Source organism: Xenopus laevis, chromosome 1L (assembly GCF_017654675.1).
Source record: "Xenopus laevis strain J_2021 chromosome 1L, Xenopus_laevis_v10.1, whole genome shotgun sequence".
NCBI lineage: Eukaryota > Metazoa > Chordata > Amphibia > Anura > Pipidae > Xenopus > Xenopus laevis.
This window is the reverse complement of record NC_054371.1, coordinates 70,912,032-70,930,568: the sequence shown is the minus strand read 5'-3', so window position 1 is coordinate 70,930,568 and position 18,537 is coordinate 70,912,032. Positions and strand designations below refer to the sequence as shown.

General features: G+C 38.2%; 1 protein-coding gene across 2 annotated transcripts; it reads right to left on the bottom strand.

Annotated features, from left to right (window-relative positions):
* Nucleotides 1-8,545: 8,545 nt before the first annotated feature.
* rpl34.L (ribosomal protein L34 L homeolog) lies at nucleotides 8,546-13,585 on the bottom strand. Of its 2 annotated transcripts, none has more exons than XM_018226564.2 (5): nucleotides 12,654-12,807; nucleotides 11,311-11,384; nucleotides 11,112-11,211; nucleotides 9,577-9,680; nucleotides 8,546-8,672 (listed from the first exon to the last, which is right to left on the bottom strand). In XM_018226564.2, the coding sequence occupies exons 1-5, from the start codon at nucleotides 12,750-12,752 to the stop codon at nucleotides 8,588-8,590; spliced, it is 462 nt and encodes a 153-aa protein (XP_018082053.1). In that variant the 5' UTR covers nucleotides 12,753-12,807; the 3' UTR covers nucleotides 8,546-8,587. The 2 variants fall into 2 exon arrangements, with proteins under 2 accessions (XP_018082053.1, NP_001080832.1); NM_001087363.2 differs by lacking the exon at nucleotides 12,654-12,807 and adding an exon at nucleotides 13,554-13,585 and having other exon boundaries at nucleotides 8,548-8,672.
* Nucleotides 13,586-18,537: the final 4,952 nt, after the last annotated feature.

Here is an 18,537-nt window from a genome sequence, read left to right as displayed (position 1 = left end):
TAATATTTATTTTTTCATACGCTACCCATGAGGGATTACAAGATCACAGTTGAGATGGAGCTTCTTCATGTGACAGAACTGACCACGGTATACATATATTTTAAATATATATACTGTATATGGGATAATGTAACGGTTATTATAATTCCTATTTATCAGAAAGCCTATGGGCCAAATGGATTCACAGCATACGAATCTCCATAAATATACATGACCCCTTTTCAATTCCATTTTTTAGGATGAAAGTGAATAGAGGCTCCTAATGGTCTCAAGTGGAATGCATATTTTCTAACATTATATATATATACATATTTATATATATATATTCGGATGATTACCGGCACTCACAAAAAAGAGGTATCGGTTGCCTGGGTGCGATCCTCTGGTTAGCTGTACGGAGATATCGTGATGAAGACGCACTCACAGGTCTTACAGTAAAATAAAAAGCATTTTTATTGTGAGCGCTCTAATAAGCACGACTGACGTTTCGGCTGGAATCCACTTTGAGAAAGGCTCGCTTATTAGAGCGCTCACAATAAAAATGCTTTTTATTTTACTGTAAGACCTGTGAGTGCATCTTCATCATGATATCTCTCTCTGTCTATATATATATATATATATATATATATATATATATATATATATATATATATATATATATAACTATTATAAGTTTCCATAAAAATTACGCTGAGTTTGAAAAATATGTTTTGTTTAAATGCAATGAAATGTAATTATTTATTTATAAATTATTACAGGATGCAAATGTACAACCTACAGAGGATGAGGACCAGTTTTTACTCTTCATTTGGAGCAAAAGAAGAAACAATAAGAAGACACAGAGAAGCAGTCAGAGAACAATTTGGAAGACCTTGAGTATCAGCAGCAAATAGGAAATACACAGCCGGCAGGGCCATCAAGACTTTAACAAATGCAACTTTAACAAATCTACATGATCAGATTGTAATTGAAATAAAATGCTTTTTTTCAAAATGTTTTGAAATGTTGTTGTGGTCAATATAATTCCATATCATTTTAGAAAGAATTTCTGAAAAGATTTCTCTTTCTAATCCTGGGAAGATAAGAGAATGACTTTGCCTGATGTTTTGATTTTAAAGGGATTCTTTGAGCAGACTTTTAGTAAGATGTAGTGAGTAATATTCTAAGGCAATTTGCAGTTGGTTTTATTGTATTATTTGAAGTATGGAGTTATTAGTTTTTATTCGGCAGCCAGTTTGCAATTTCAGAAATCTGGTTGCTAGGGTCCAAATTACCCTAGCAACCATGCATTGAGTTGAATAAGAGACTGGGATATGAAAAGGAAAGGGGCCTGAATAGAAAGATGAGTAATAAAGAGCATCATTAATAGTACAAATGTAATCTTATAGAGCATCTGTTTTTAGATGGGGCCAGTGACCCCCATTTGAAAGCTGGGAAGAGTCAAAAGAAAGAGGCAAATAACTGAAATATTTAAAAAAAAAATAATAATAATAACGAAGACCAGTCGGTAAATTGTTTAGAGCTGGCCATTCTATAACATACTAAAATTGAACTTGAAGGTGAACCACCCCTACAGTAAATAAAATCAGTGCAGTTCAGAGTTCTACTCAAGAAGTACTATTAATTGATGGTTCAAGCACACCATGTTTTCCCATGACTGTATCTGTTTAAAGGAGAAACATCTCTGACAGACACAGGCATTTTATTTGCACATCACAGGGCAGCAGTATATGCATGTGCTGAGGTCAGGTATGGGATCTGTTATCCAGAATGCTCAGGACCTCGGGTTTTCTGGATAAGAGATCTTTCTGTAATCTGGATCTTCATACCTTACGTCTACTTGAAAATCATGTAAACACTAAATAAACCCAATAGGCTGGTTTTGCTTCCAATAAGGATTAATTATATCTTAGTTTGGATCAAGTACAAGCTACTTTTACTATTACGGGAAAAAAAGGAATTCATTTTTGAAAATTTGGATTATTTGGATAAAACATAGTCTATGGGAGACAGCCTTTCTGTAATTCAGAGTGCTTTGGATAATAGGTTTCTGGATAATGGGTCCCATACCTGTACAAGAATATTAGAACAATACAGGGCAAATGTGAGAGTAGGCTGCTGAACTAAACAAGGAAAAAACAGGGACCCTAGGCTGTAAGCTCCACTGCAGCTGGGAATAATGTTATTGATAGACACCATCTACTAAAACCTGTGTAACATTCCAGCACTATAATAATAAAGGTATTTTGAATAACATATCAGCATTTAAAGTAGAACTTGCTCTTTGGCTTATAACCTCTACAAGATTATCTGTGCCTAATACATTTTATGTAACCTCCAACATTTAACACAAAGTTTGTGCCGTACATTATCACATATGGGGTATGAGAGAATAGGTCTGTAGCTATAGACTACTAGTTATGCATCTTGTTCCTTTCTCAGGCTTCTCATGTACCTTCCTGAGATGGACTCATTAGGGTCAATCTGAGATGACATTTCTTTTGTATATTTAGGTTGCACTAGAAAGGAAAGAATTTCTTTTTTTTATATTTCAGCACAGTCTTAGCTCATTTCCCCATATCTCAGTATTGTAGGGTCACGGAACACTCTTTTCACTTTGTCCACTGTCTAAAAAGAAAAAAGAATGCTACTTACATGCAACAACACATGATATTCTAAGCATTTTCATAATACAGGTATGGGACCTGTTATCCAGAATGCTCGGGACCTGGAGTTTTCCAGATAATGGATCTTTGTGTAATTTGGATCTTCATGTCTACTAGAAAATCATGTAAACATTAAACAAACACAACAGGCTGGTTTATCTTCGTATAAGGATTAATTATATCTTAGTTGGGATCAAGTACAAGGTACTGTTTTATTACAGAGAAAGAAGAAAGAATTTGGATTATTTGGATAGAATTGAGTCCATGGGAGACAGCCTTTCCGTAATTTGGAGCTTTCTGGGTAATGGGTTTTCAGATAACGGATCCCAGACCTGTATGTTAATTGAAAATTGTTTATATTCTCTGCAATTCCGGTTGTGACCCCTGAATAGTCAATTTCTCCTGTTTTGCTGCACTGAAAAATTTCGTAACCAGTAAACATTCATGAAATGCATTGGTCAATGGGCCTTTTTTCACAATGACTTTTTCCTGTGCAACTTTTCTTTTACAAAACTTTGAAGTCTATAGGTGGGTTTTTTTAGCAGCAAAACCTGGTGAAACATTTCACCCAGCACTACTCATAAAGCAATGCAATAGGAACCAGCTATAAACAAGCGTAGAGAGAATTGCTTACTGCTATATTGTTTCAGAAGTCAGAATGTGACAAATATTGCTTTCAATGGCAATTATGTTTAAAACCACTGAAAATATTTAAAAGAGTATTTCACCTTTTAATTAACTTGTAGTATGTTGAAGAACGTCCAATTCTTTATACTTCATACCCTCTCCTATTCATCTTTTAGTCTCTCATTCAACCCACTGCCTGGTTGCTAGAGTAATTTTAACCCTAGAAACCAGATCATTATTGAAAATGTTAATTGGAACAAATGTGAAATGCTGAACAAAAAGCTAAATCATACTAAAACCAAAATAAAATACAAACCCCACATCACAATTTCAACATCAGTGGAAAAACAGGAACAATCTGGTACATGACCCCAGAGGTAGGAAACTGTTCAATATGTTTAAAGCATCTATTCAAGTATATACATGCTTTATTATTAAAACAATACATAAAAAACATTAATTTGACTTCAATTGCCCACAAAGTAGCATGTGTTGCATATTGATTAGTCAATGTTTCACCCCTGTAACAGATAATATCAAATAAATATAAATAACACATCTTGTGTGTTTTCTGTGTGGAAGGATATCACTGCTCCATAGTCCCTGCTCAAAAGTTTACAGTATGTGATCATTTTTCTCTTTAGGGCAGATTCGGGGAGATTTAGTCGCCCGTAGACTCTTCTTCGGATGACTAATGTCCCTTAACTGTATTCCCGCCAGCTAGAATGTAAATGGCCGGTGTGATGGCACTCGGAGCGATTAGTTTTCCAAAGTCGCCCGAAGTTGTCTCGTGAGGCAACTTCGGAAAACGAAGTGCTCAGAGTGCCATCCCAGCGGCGATTTACATTCTAGCTGGTGAGAAGGCAGTTCAGGAACATAAGTTGCCCAAAAAACGAATCTCCCCGAATCTCCACGTGTGTCTCTGCCCTTAGTAGCAGTCCACTTATGCTTGCTATTTAATAATTAGGTAATTAAATAGTATTAATATATTTTGGCGCTTTCTGGAAATTTTGGTTCTTGCTAAATTGATCCCATACCTGTATAAAAAAAATCAAAAGTGGCACTTTATTACTAGGGATGGGCACATTTTTTCGCCTTGTTTCGCTGCAGAATTGACACCCACAGACTCCTATGGCTGCGTGCGAAAAAAAAAAAGACGTGCAACAAAAAAATTTGGCCACACGTCAAAATTTTCTTGACACCTATAGACTTTGATGGCCGTCGGCGACAATTGGCCAGAGGTGAATTTTTGGCGAAACGAAGCGGGTCAAATTCGCCCATCCCTATTTATTACCCTCCGAAAATATTGAGACATTTTAAAAAAAGCAGAAATATGTTGGTGTTAACTTCCTTTTTCTACCAAAATTAATATTTAAGTGGTGACGATTCCCAGAGACTGAAACAGGCAATACTTTTAGCTAGTAGTTTAGGAATAGCTGTGATGATCTTCCCTGACCACAACTAATAACTGGACAGTTGAGCTGCTTCTATTTAAACAACTGTGTTACAACTATTCCTCTTTCTTAGCTCCTAAAGAAAAGACCACACAAACGTCTTGGACTGAAGGGGAATATAAGGAACACCGACTCTATTAAAATCAATTGTGAAGATGTAGAAAAACAAAAGATTCCATCACCAATCCGATTTAAAGATATAAATGAATGATTATAGAATGTACTTCTCCTTTCTGTTTAGACTGTACCCAAAGAAGCCACATAGGTTAACAGAGGGATTATAGATCTCTTTCAACAACATTTTTATAATCTCTGCATATTCATAATTTGGAGAATGGATCATGCAGCCCTAGAAACACTAATGCTTAATATTCATATCTTAAATACTCCATTTTCTCTTGGTAGTTGGAGAGGGTTGTGCTCACCCAGAACTTACATATACCACATTCTCCTTGGGATTTAACAGACTTGTGATCAACTGGTAACTGGTATGAGATTTCCTGGAAATTATTGGTGGAAAGCAGTTTCTGTATGCAAATTGTTCCAATTTGATCTGACAATTTATTTTGTCTTTCACAATCACCCTGAATTGTCATCCTGCCATTCCTCAAATGCAACACCACTCCAGATTCAGAAGACACCATCCTTAAATGCTTTATCTGAATTCCAGCTGGTAGGAGCGAGTCATTTTGTGCTGCCATGGCTATGCTTTTTCATTCCTTTACTTGCTCCAACTAGTACCTGCAAGTTATCCATCAGTCTAACTAGCTGCTTATACTACCATTTTCCTTATATCTCATTTTTAAAGCACATAAAGTTATGTTAGCGTGGCTTGGGAAAGAGGGAGCTTCTACATGTTTTAGGGGATGATGTCATCTGGGGTGCTCCTGAAGCTCACAACAGATGAGGTAGAAAATTGGTGAGTATAACTGGGAACATGAAGGGGGCCTTTAATATGTTTTAGCGAATTATGTCATCTGGGACGTTCCTGGAGCTCAAAATGACACGAATAAAGCTAGGGGCACATTTACTTTGCTCGAGTGAAGGAATAGAATAAAAAAAACTTCGAATTGCGAATGTTTTTTTTGGCCACTTTGACCTTCGAAACGAACGATTGAAACTAAAAATCGTGCGAATATTCGACCATTCGATAGTCAAAGTACTGTCTCTTTAAAAAAAACTTCGACCCCCTACTTCGCCACCTAAAACCTACCGAGGTGCAATGTTAGCCTATGGGGAAGGTTTTTGATTTCATTTTTTCAGGCTGAAAGCTGAGGGGCTTCGTGTCCTCACTTCTGTCAGGATGCAGAAATGTCTGTCGACTTTCTATACATTCTCAAGTGTTTTAACGGTATTATCTAAATCAAAATCTCCAACCAAATATGTTTTTGAAAAAAAAAAAGTTAACATAGGCAGTTACATTGCTTCATAATTTTAACAGCAGCACTGCAACTTCAGTTTAAAAAAAAAATCATACCTTTTGAGCAACATAATGTCACATGTAGATTGCTTTTTTTGTGCTACTGACATCCCTAATAGTTACATGTTAATATTAGGAACAGGTTGTAGCAGCACTTTAGTCCTGTATGCATTTTTATTTACAGGCTGGTTTACAGGAAAACTTTTCTTTTTGAATAAACTCTAGCTGCTCAAATTGGTTGCTTGTGATTTGTGTGCAATTAGTGATGCTGGTTGGGGCCACAATGGGTGCATGTGACTTCAGTTCAGAGTATTTGAGTAGAATATATAGTGGAATATGTATTGCCTGTGATTATGAACATAAGTCTTTAAAATATGGGCTCATGTGAGAATGTGTATTTTAGAACATTTTATACATCGCTATTTTGAGTTTCCATAATATACATGCAACTACATGTAATTGTTTATAAATTATTAGGCTGAAGAGAATGTAAAGCCCACAGAGGATGAGGGCCACTTGTTACTCTTTAAAAGGAGAAGGAATCAGAAGACACAGCAGTGAACAATTTGGAAGACCTTCAGGCATAGCAAATAGGAGACACACAGCCAGCAGGGCCATCATGTCAAGCAACTTCAACAAATCTAGAGAATCAGATTCTAATTGAAATAAACATGTCTTGAAATTCTGGTGTGATCAATACCATATCATTTTAGATAGAAATTATTGTAAGCAGATTTCAATACAGGGTTCTGCCCAAGGAGCAGTATTGATGTATTGTCATGTTTCCCCATAAAAGTATCTCTTTAAACACTGACTCAGGCATTGTATTTGCCCATTACAGAACCAAATGGGCAGCAGTGTATGCATGGGGTGAGGTTAGATGAGGGGAGAGTGTTTGCTAAAAAAAAAAAAAAAACCTTTGGCTGTAGGCTACACTAGGCTTGGGCTCTTCCTTGGAATGTAGTCTTTAACAGACACCCCCTGTTAAATCCAGTGTAACATTCCAGAACTATAGTGTATAACATAGCAAACTTGAACTTCCTCTGGCTATAACCTCTACACAATTATGTGCCAATAAATTTAATATAATATGTATGAAAAGCATAGAGAAACTAGGCTAGTAGAAAAACAAAGCGATCATACAGATTATCTTTGGAAGCTTCTGCACGGTCACAATTTTAGGTGCTATTGGTCTCTGCTCTCTACTGGTTCTACTGCATGTACAGAGAGCTACCATAAAACTATTGAGAGTTATAAACCTATTCCAAGTTTGTTACAGCTCTAAGCACCTATAACAAGCAGTCAGTATTAAATGGTCATCTGTTTAAAATTGATTCACCTTATGAGTTACTGCACCTGTTACAGGTGGTATGAGAGTGCTTTTGTAGCTATGGAGTACAAATATGCCAAATGACTTCTTTGGACCTCCCCTACTACTTTTCCTAAAACGGACAATCTGAAATGACAACATACTGATTTCTTGTATAATTACATTGTACTATAATTATCGAGTTTTTACATTTTGTATAGCTCACCACAGTATTTACCCATGTCTAATATATTTCTTAGCAGATTTCCCATATACAGTGAAACCTCAATTTTACATTCCCTGATTTTAAGTTTCTCATTTTTGTTTTCTGGTCCCACATATATATTATGCATAATACATTTACCTGATTTTACACCATATTTGTCTGGACCCCTGAAACATGTAAAATGTGAGTTCTACTGTATATCAATTGCCAGTACTTTGTAAGTTATTTGTAAATAGAATTACTAATGAAAGCAGTAGCTGTCTTTATATTCTCGGCACTTGTGGTTCGGACTCCTGAAGCCAGCTAATGGAACAAAAATACTGCCTTTACCTTTGTATAAGCTTTAAAAATGTATCAGAACTGAGACAAACTGGCCCCTGCATTGTTTACACCCCAGAGTGAAGGATCAGCACTGGCACTATGTCACTGTAGATCTTTGCTCTGAATGTTTTTTCTTTTCTCTGGTGATAGCCTCCAAAAAAATTCCCAAGCTTCATATTCAAAAATAAAGGTGGCCGGTGGCCACACTACACCTGCCACCTACCTAAGCATTATGTTCCACATACATCTAAAATCAAAATAAACGCGGCTTAGCTGCATGGTTTTGAATTTTACTGAACATCTCAAATATTTTTTGCATTTTTAGGCCGGCATAATAGCTTATCCATCATTTTGCGTGTCACTCCACTCTATCAAGGACCTGTTGGAGTGCTGTTCCTTAAGTGAATATACTTTTTAGTGTGAATTATGGAGAGCCCCAAGGCCTGCACCTTGGTATAAAACAAGCTGTGGGGCTAGTGCAGTTTTTGACCCCTTTAAAGTAAAAAGACACAGAAACAGATGAACAATTAACCATATTTATTGTGAAGTTACAAAGCAAAAATGTTACTTTGCCTTTTGGCTTTGTGCCTGTGCCTTCAATACTTTCACAACAATCTTCTGCTCCTCAATAAGGAATGCCCGCTTAATTCTGAAACATAAAATAGTTGTGCATGTTAAAGACATTATTTTCAATTAAAATAAAGCGAGTTCTCTTAACAGTAGATATTTACAAGCCTCATGCAGCACGTTAGCAGCCCCTTAAACAGTGGTAACCCCCATGGGGGAACATGAAGGTTAAAGGCAGAGCTTGAAGGCCAGTTTAGGTGAGATTAGGGAGGCATACCTATGCTCTCCTACAGACAATTGAAAGCCCATTGTAAGATAAGTGGGGGGGTAGCTAGCTACAATACACTATGAGCAAAGGTTGGACCCCCAAGGGCAGACATGAATGAAAAAGTCCAATAAACCCTGCCTTTTAAAAAAGAATGAGGTTTTACTTGACATAGCATTAAACCCAAACTTCCAGATGGCCTGTTTTGTTAATGTTAGATTTAGTTCTGTAAGCTGTCCAGCTCTCCTCTCATCCATTATTCCACTCACTCATTCAAGGGATTCCAGCAGAAGTTGCCATGTTGTAAACTGTCTTGCAGTATGCCGCAACATTACATGCAGGTGATCTTGCTAAATTACTCATAATTGTGCATATACAAAGTCCATTTAAACACATCCCTAACGAACTGAGTTTCCGTCATGTAAATATACTGAGCTCCAATGATGCACGTGTCACCTCACATATAATTAAATACACTAAATTAACATGGGAAAAGTCACAACACTAGTATTTGTTTCGCTGAAACTAGTTTGATACACAGGACAAAACAGAATGAAAAAAAAAAAATCTTATTTGCAAACCATAAATACTTTCCCAAGCCATCTCCAGGTCCTAGAACTATTTACAATTCTAAAACATGCATGATTTAAATGCAATTCCAATTTCAGGCCCATGTACTGAAAAACCATCAACAGCTGACATTTCTGAGAATAAGCCTTACCTATCACGAACACATTTTGCACACATGGATCCACCATAAGCTCTGCTGACATGCTTCTTAGTCTTTGAAAGTCTCATGAGCACTTTAGGTCTAACAGCACGGATCTGGATAGAAGAATAATAAAAGTATACACTTATATAGCTACACACCAATTGATATTTTATTAGCTCAGACATTGTACAGTTTCTATGTAACAGATTTGTTGGCCATGTTATAAATGTTGTTTAATTGCAGAAAAAATGAAAACAGGCATTTTACTGTGATAAATGTACTTGCACCAATGAATTTTAGCAAACAGCAAGGCATTTTCAGGGAGATTTGTCGCTGATGGTAGTGAATGCAGACGACAAATCTACCCATGTCTTTGCCGTAAGGATAGATGGTAATATTTATGTTCATGTTAAATATGGGACAAATGCAATACAGAGTGAAAAGGATAGAGCTGGGACAAAACTATCTAAAAAGCCACCTCTATGGATTACATGAACAAAAGAGTGGATTTGAAGGAGATACCCAGCTTGAAGCCCTGTCAGTTGTGATCTGAGGTAAATACTTATTTGCGGTCAAAAATAATTCTAGCACCATAGATTACATATTACATTTCCAAAGATGTGGAACCCTGTTATAAAGTAATCCAGAACTGTGGAGTAGGAAGCAATTTTTGGGTATCACCAAAAATGTACCAACTCCTAATAACTAAATACAAGCACTAAAAAATAAGGATATTGATTTATGTAGTTTAACTTTGATTTTGGTTTAGACTTAAAGGATGTGGTTTATATTTGAGCTTTAGCAGTGATAAAATGCCGTGTGGTTGACCTTTAAGTTAACATTTAATATATTCGAAAATGGCCAATTCTAAGCAGCTGTTCAATTGGGTCTTCATTTTTTCTTTTTTCCCTGTAAGGCTACACATTTATTGTTACTTATTATTCCTGATCCTTCTATTCAGGGTCTCTCTTATTCATATTCCAGTCGCTTATTCAAATCAATGCATGGTTGCTAGGGTAATTTGGAACCTAGCAACCAGATTGCTGAAACAGCAAACTGGAGAGCTGCTAAATAAAGCCCCAAATAACTCCGAAACAACAAATAAAAAAATAATGAAAACCAATGTTTGCAAATGGTCTCAGAACATCATACTTAAAGTTAACTCAAAGATGGACAACCCCTTTAACTTCTTTCAATCAGCATGGAAAATACATTAGTATATAAAATGATCAGTAACACCAAAAAGTTTTAAAGTACTTAACATATAATATACTGTTAGCATGCATGCTTCAGAAACACTACTATAGTTTATATCAATTAGCTGCGGTGTAGTCATTGGGGCGATTTCATAATTGCAGAGCAACAGCACATTATATTTTAAGTACTTTGATACACTTTCAGTTTTTGGTGTTACTGTTTCTTTAAAAACATGAGTCTGAGGTAGCACAAACTAACGAGTCTGAGTCAAAGAATTGAAGACTCCACAGCACTGGAGTAATTAGCACCCTGATAGTCTTCGCCTAAAAATAAATTGGTTTACTTACACCACGTAGTCTTCCAGGGCAGATACCACAAGCAGATTTGGGTGCTTTGCCAACTTTCTTGGTGTACAGGTACACAATTCTGTTACCTGGTGTTCGGGATCTAGACAATAAATGAACCAATACAATAAAACATTATCTTAAGGTTGAAAACACACCACCAGAACATAAAACTAGAAAATTAAATAATGCACACACTTACAGTCTTGTTTTGTTGGAGGTTGTATTGTAGGACAGCCTACGACGGTATGTGAGACGCGGAGCCATTTTTGAGATCTAAAAGAAAGGGCATCAGAGATTAGATATGGAAAAACATCACCAGGCACTGCCTAAGTATCTTTAATATACGCCTACTGTAATGCTAATTTACCAGTGTCCCTATTGGAGTTTGCTCTACAGCATCTGGGGGCCCAAGCTGCAAAGCAGGAAAATATCACTTCAAAATAGATCACTAAGTGAATTCACCCATTTATAATCAGTGTGATGCAAGAGAAGAGGGCTTGTGCCTTTTAGGGTAGGGACACACTGGGCGATTTGGGGAGATTTAGTCGCCTGGCAACTAATCGCCGCGACTTTCCACGACCAATCTTCCCCGAATGCCTCCCCTCGCTCTGCGCCTGGCTAAAATGAAAAATCGCCTGCGCTAATCACACGCGGCGATTCGTTTTCCGAAGTCGCCCGAAGTTTCCTCGTGAGGCAACTTCGGGCGATTTCAGAAAACGAATCGCCGTGTGTGATTAGCGCCGGTGACTTTTCATTTTATCCAGGCGCAGAGTGAGGGGAGACATTCGGGAAGAAAAGTCGCTGCGATTAGTCGCCAGGCGACTAAATCTCCCCAAATCGCCCAGTGTGTCCCTACCCTTAAACATCACTCTTACTATAATCAGTTACATACTAGAAGACTTCCACTTGTTAAAAACAAGGGTGACTGTTACCTTAGACCTTGTAGCTTAAATCAATTAGTTGGCTTCTTCCTTGTAATGTACCTCCTCCACAGATTCAAACTGGAAGCAAAATGTAGTGGTAACAAAGACTAGCCTATGAGGCAGGTTAACTGCTGAAAGTGATTTTATTTGCACAATACGATCACTTTGAGCAGCTAACCTGCCTCATAGGCAATTCCTTGTTACCACTACATTTGACTTCCACTTGTTACCTGCTCCTAGAAGACTTAGCAAGAGAGAGAGAGACCAGAGTTGATTTTATTTGCAGTGGACTTTGTACTACATAGATAAATGTCGTGTGGATAGGGGAACATGCCCCAAATAATACAGAACTATGTCCTCTTTGCTGCCTCCTTATGTTTCTAGTATACAACACTGTAAAATATTGTCATCAACATACAATTATACAGTTGTGCAGCATAATCCCACCACAAACACTTGACCAGTGATGTCTATGAGGACTACCACTTTATCTCCAAAACATGGTCTTGGGAAAATACAACATAAATGAAGGCTAGATAGGGTGTATGCTAGTGACTGTAAATAAACATGTATTCAACTGCTTTTCCCAGAGAAATCTGCACCAGTACAGGAATCTTGCCTGGGTTTCCCAAAACTCCCAGAATGCACAGTAACGACATGATCCATCTTCACGATATTCCACATGCACAAGCCTAGAAAATCCCAATCCTGACGACATGCATAAATCCAATAGGGCAGGGACTCTTCATTCTCACAATTTACCCCAATTCTGTCTCTAAAAACTCTAAAAAAAAACCCTCTAAAAACTCAAGATTCTTCAATTTCACCTGTCACTTGCAGCACAGGATTTCTTTAGCTAAACAAAAAGTTATGAAGCAAAGGGATAGGGGAAACTGAGTGGCTGCATATGGGAATGTTGCTAAATAGCAGTTACTGTGCAGATCCCTATTGAGATTTACCAATTCACAGCTATTATAGGGTCACATTAATAAACATTCACTTGGAATAGGTCAGGTGAAGGTGCTGGCTCCACATATCTATAGACTAATTACAGAGCAGCACTAAACACCACACACTGCGTGTCCTGCTGCCACTAGAGGAAATTAAAAAGAGCCAGAAAGCAAAGACAGCGAGGCGTCTCATTAGAAACCTAAACTGTCCGTAGTCGCACAACTTGTGTACTCTGCCGGTGATAACCCTGAAGCCATAGATCTCGCCGTCTATTGATACAATCACGTATCAAGCAGCGACTAACGTGTGTCCCACGTGATATCGCAGTGGCAGTGTCCGGCGTAGTGCAACTAAATGGGACTTCAAGGCCTGCGACAACCTCCAGCTCTCATCCCAGCCTCGCTCCGTTTCTCTGTCAATCTGAGGCCAATACAGCCCTAAGCCAACTGGGCACACGTTAAACATAGAAAACGAGACATTAGCCGGCTGAACGTGAATCACACCAACAAGGATGGCGCTGGATAATAAACTCAGAGGGCAGCTGCAATTGAAGCAAAGACGGCCATACCTGGAACCGCCGTCACCGGAAGAGAAAGGAAGGAGGAGCGGAAGGCGCGTATAGGAAGAAGAATATCTAGTCACGCCTACTTTTCTTTCGTCAAACTAGTTGTGCTGTAGTTTATGATGGGCAATAAGTGTTGCTACATCTATAGATTTTTTTCCTTATTCACCAAACGTTTCTAATACAATGTGTGTCTCTGTTAGGCCGAGCAGCTCCTTGCTATGTAATGAACTCTTTATTCTTGTCACGTGGTTATGTTTTGTCACCCGCACCCTGTTCATGTGCTTAATCTGGTTTTTTAGTGCGTCACTCTTGCTACCTTATGCATATTATCGTAGATAAAGCAGGAATACAGCGCGTGTATTACTGGAGCTCTGTGGCCCACCTGTTGTGCCTTTATAGCCAAACCGAATGTAATGTAAAATGTGTAATTCCCCAGAAAGCACAACTACCAACAAGGGCATACCTAATGTTAGTGTTTAAAGTGGAAAGGTTGCCAGAAACTGATTTCATTCTATTCTTTACACTGGAGGTTCTGACTACTGAAACAGGGCTGCCACCTTTTCTGGAAAAAAATACTGGCCTTGCTATATATTTATCTTTTTTCCCTATTAATAACATTAGGTCCACCGTCCTGGCTAGTAACACCGTCCAGGTGGCAACCCTCCCTGCGAGGAAGCCTGCAAGACAGTGTGAGAAACAGAGTCTTGGCCGAAGAGCTGGTTTCTGCTACTGTACATTGTTTTAATAGCTAGAACCAGAAGTGCAAAATGGTACAAATGGCCTTTTTCAGCAGGATTCGGATTCGGCTGAATCCTTTTGCCCGGCCAAAACGAAGCCTAATTTGCATATGCAAATTAGGGTCGGGGAGGGACATAGCGTTACTTTTGGTCGCAAAACAAGGAAGTAAAAAATTTTTCCCGTTCCTCTGATTCGGTTTGGTATTCATCCGAATCTTTTGCGAAGGATTTGGGGGTTCAGCCGAATCCAAAATAATGGATTCGGTGCTTCCATAGTTATTTATGAGTTTATATCAGCTGTAATGTACCAGATCACATATCAGATTAAAGCAAAACATCAAAACTTGATGAAACCATTCAACGAGGCCCAGACTCAGACTGGGTTCTGGCAATGCCATAGGGGCTGCTCCAAGTTTTAAAAGACAGACTATTTATTGGGCTGGTGGGTAGGGTTGCCACCTCTTCTGGAAAAAAATTCCGGCCTTCCTATATTTTTGCGTTTTTTCCCTATAAATAACAGCATCAATAATCATTTTTACCGGCCAGGTGACAAACCTACTGGTGGGGCTGTTTGAGCCTCTTTTTTACCTGAAATGTCAGGGCCTATTTTGATTCTCAGTCCAGACATGCATACAGCTCTGAACTGTATAGCTCCCTGCATCCCTCACAGCTTAATAGGGGTTCCCCAAGCTAGTATGTCACCTGTCCAGTCTGTAAAATACTAGTCAAGGCCAGGCCTGGCATTACAAGCAATGTATTTTCAATTAAAACAAAATTGTTTCTTAAAGCACACATTCTACACCAAAAGCTAATAAGTATCTGTACGGACACTCCAAAAAGCCACATTCTATTTTGAAATGACTCCCATACAACATGGTGTTACTAGCATTAAAACATAACATGCCCCTGACAACTTTTGTGTTTTTAGAAACTATATGCCTCCAGGTATTGCATACTGTAAATATTGATCTAAACTGATATGCATCTCAAATATGAAAAATGTCTTTCCCAGATGGGATGCTACCTAGTATGAGATTACATAAAGACACAGCCACCAGGCACACCAAAACAGAGGCAATTACAGCACAAAAATGGTGGGGCTGCACATTTACCGTTATCGTTGCAACCTGTATTCTCCCCGTGAATACAGTGCTGCCTGCATTCAGCAGAGCTGTGTTCAGAAGATGCAGATGAAAGCATGTTGGTTCCACATTTTTTCCAGTTTCTCCAGACTCCAGTTGTGGCAACTTTTAGTCCAATTTGGTCAACAGTGATTATAGGCTTGTGTGCAACTGCAGTTTTACTCAAATTAAACAAAGAAAATGGTTGCACAGTGGGAACAGAGTCCCAGAATACCTTATCCACTGGCTCACTTGGTAAAAATGGTCATATTCATCAAAGTGCAGCAACCCACAGCAGCCAACTTTCATTATTGTACAAGCACAAGAACTATGCAGATTGGTCAAAATAGGTACTGTATGGGGCAGCCTTGGCCAGTGTTCATAAATAAGCTCCACTGTCATGGTAGTTTTCTTTGCAAAATCAAATAATTATAAATAGCAACAATTGAGCACTGAATATGCATTAAATATGTATTAATTTTATATTAAATCAAAGTGTGCAGTCATACATGTCTGCCCTCACAATGGTCAGTTACCTATAGCAACCAGTGAATTAGTGAACGACTTTTTAAAGTGAGCTGCAGGTAGAACAATGAATGCAACCATATGATTGGTTGCCATGGATTACTGCCCATGGGCAAAATTGCCCAGTGTTGATAAATTACCCCAGTGATTCCAAATGAGAAATCTATATACTATTCATGTGTCTAAGATATCATATGATCAACTGTATTGCACCTCTTGGTAGAGTCCTGCAGTGGGTCAGGTACCTGCAGAATACCAGCAAAGGATTTAGAATATATTTGATGTCCCCACTGTGCGGATGGTTTGCAGGTACTCTTTAGCTGCAATGGAGGGGCTACAAGCAGCCAATTAAAGGGTGAAACAAACTAGATTCTTTTTATAATATAAAAATGCTTGGAGTGTGACGTCACTTCTGGTTTACATGATGCATCTTCCTGATGGAGTGGTTGTTCCTGCTGGTTGGGTACAACTAAATAGGCATAAGAAATTGGGTATGGGTCAGGCGTAGGGTAAGTGCACACAGGTTGGCTGTAGGTCTTAAAAAAAAAACCCATGCAGCTTACTACCTCTTGGTGGTCTCATCCAATAATTGTGCCATCCCCCACCCCCAGTGAACCCCAGTGAACTCAATTTTCAAGGCTGGTGCTTTTTTTTCAGGCACTGGCTTGTGGCCAGTAGCACAGGCCACAAGCTTTCTTAAACTTTCATGAGATTAACTTCCTTTTTTCCGCCATAGATCAAGCAGCCCTATATGCATTTAATAGTAATTATGGGCTTTATTATTAATAACGTAGGAGTTTATCAAGGCCCTAGTTAAATATGTCCATATATTGCGCAGCTTTCACTCCAGCTAGGTGATAGACTTTAGGTTCTCTCAGATAGTCGCCTAATATCTAATACCTACCTAGTAAAATATACCATACCAGGCAAGTAGTATGCAGCATAAAGCCTATGTGCCAGCATTTTCTCTTTAATTTATTCTAGTATTAAAAGGAATGATTTATACTGGATATATATTTTTCCTTATGTGTCAGTCGTCCCTCTCTCCACTTTGGTTTGTGCTGCCACTCTCACTAGGGACTTTATTCCCAAGGTTACATAAATCTAAGTAAATAGAGATTTTAGTATAAATAATCTTTATATAAGGCAGTATTCAATTAGGGAGCACAATGCGGCATAATAATATCACTATTCATTATTCATACCATTCTTAATAGATTAATAAAGTGGGAGGGGCTGCATTTTACATCTAAATTAGAGCACAGAGAAGACTAAATTATTCATCAAGAATTCCCTTTCCAATTTCACTCTGTGCCATGACTTGGCTCCCTGTTTTGATGATATCAGATTCTGTGTGTTTTTGCACAATGAAAACAAATTAATCCATTTCCTTGTTTTCTAATCCTGTCAGTGCGAGACACAACTTCAGCATCATTGCTGTCAGGGAATTGCAATTTACATCTTGTTACAAGATAAGTAAACTTATAATGGAAATTCTAATTAAAAAAAGATGATTGACAAAGGTAGCACATCAAAGAGCAGAAACGAATATGATAAGTCAGAATCGTATTAATTAGTCCGCGTGGAAGATATTTTCTGGGACGTCAAGCTGGGGAGGCTGCAAGAGAGAGGGAGGGAGGGTGGGAGGGAAAAAAAGTCAGGCAAAGAAAATGAATGTTGCTTTGAAGTTAGCAATGGAAAATGTGATGGAGGTAATTGCGCCTGACTGAATTCAGTAATAAAGCACTGCAGATCAGCACTAGGAATCGAAGAAGAGTTTCTCGTAACGAATCTGGCTAGCCCCCCCTGCTGTGAAGAAACAGAATGCAGAGCTGCTTAATTGACCCAGTCTCTCTCCCAGGAGTACACTGTTATTATTTATTAATTTTTAATTTCTAAATTATTTACGTACTGGGAAATTACATCTGACAGTCTGTTATGCTCACCAAGTTAATGGAGAATGAAAAGGCCGGCTCCTAGAATTAGCAGGCATGGAGTCTCAGGAATCTGAATTTAATGATTTTGGAAGGGAAAATTGATTTCACACAGCGTGTCACTTTACTCTACTTTAGGGACACACTTGCTATTTGATTATAGGAGGAATAACCAACTGAAAGTCTATTTGAAGTGTAAATGAATCACAGTGCTCAGCTGTTTATTTTTTCTTTTCTAATGAATTCCGCATTTGCTTTAAGTTGAAGATTAAAACAGATGCAGGGAAACATTTTTTTTACCCACTTGGTGCTGGCTGGTTTCTCCATTCCAGTGCTAATCTACATACCTTCGTACTGCACAATTAGAAATGAAAGGGGCTGTTAAAGTGGTTATCGTTCTAGTTTCTAATCAGATTAGGCCTCTTGAAGAAAATTAATTATGTTGTTGTAGAGCAAATTGAATTTTGGGTTTTACAGTAAATGCGAGGTTGTTCAGGCACTTTTTCAACCTTATTGCCTAACCATCTTGGGCAACGTCAATATGCCCTTTCTTATTACCACCATAGAGCAATATAATATTGTTGTAAGAGTGGGCCCTTGGTGTTAGGTTCTCTTGAAGGCACTAGAGGGCTCAGTCTGATATTATCTCCATATGACATTGAACTTACAG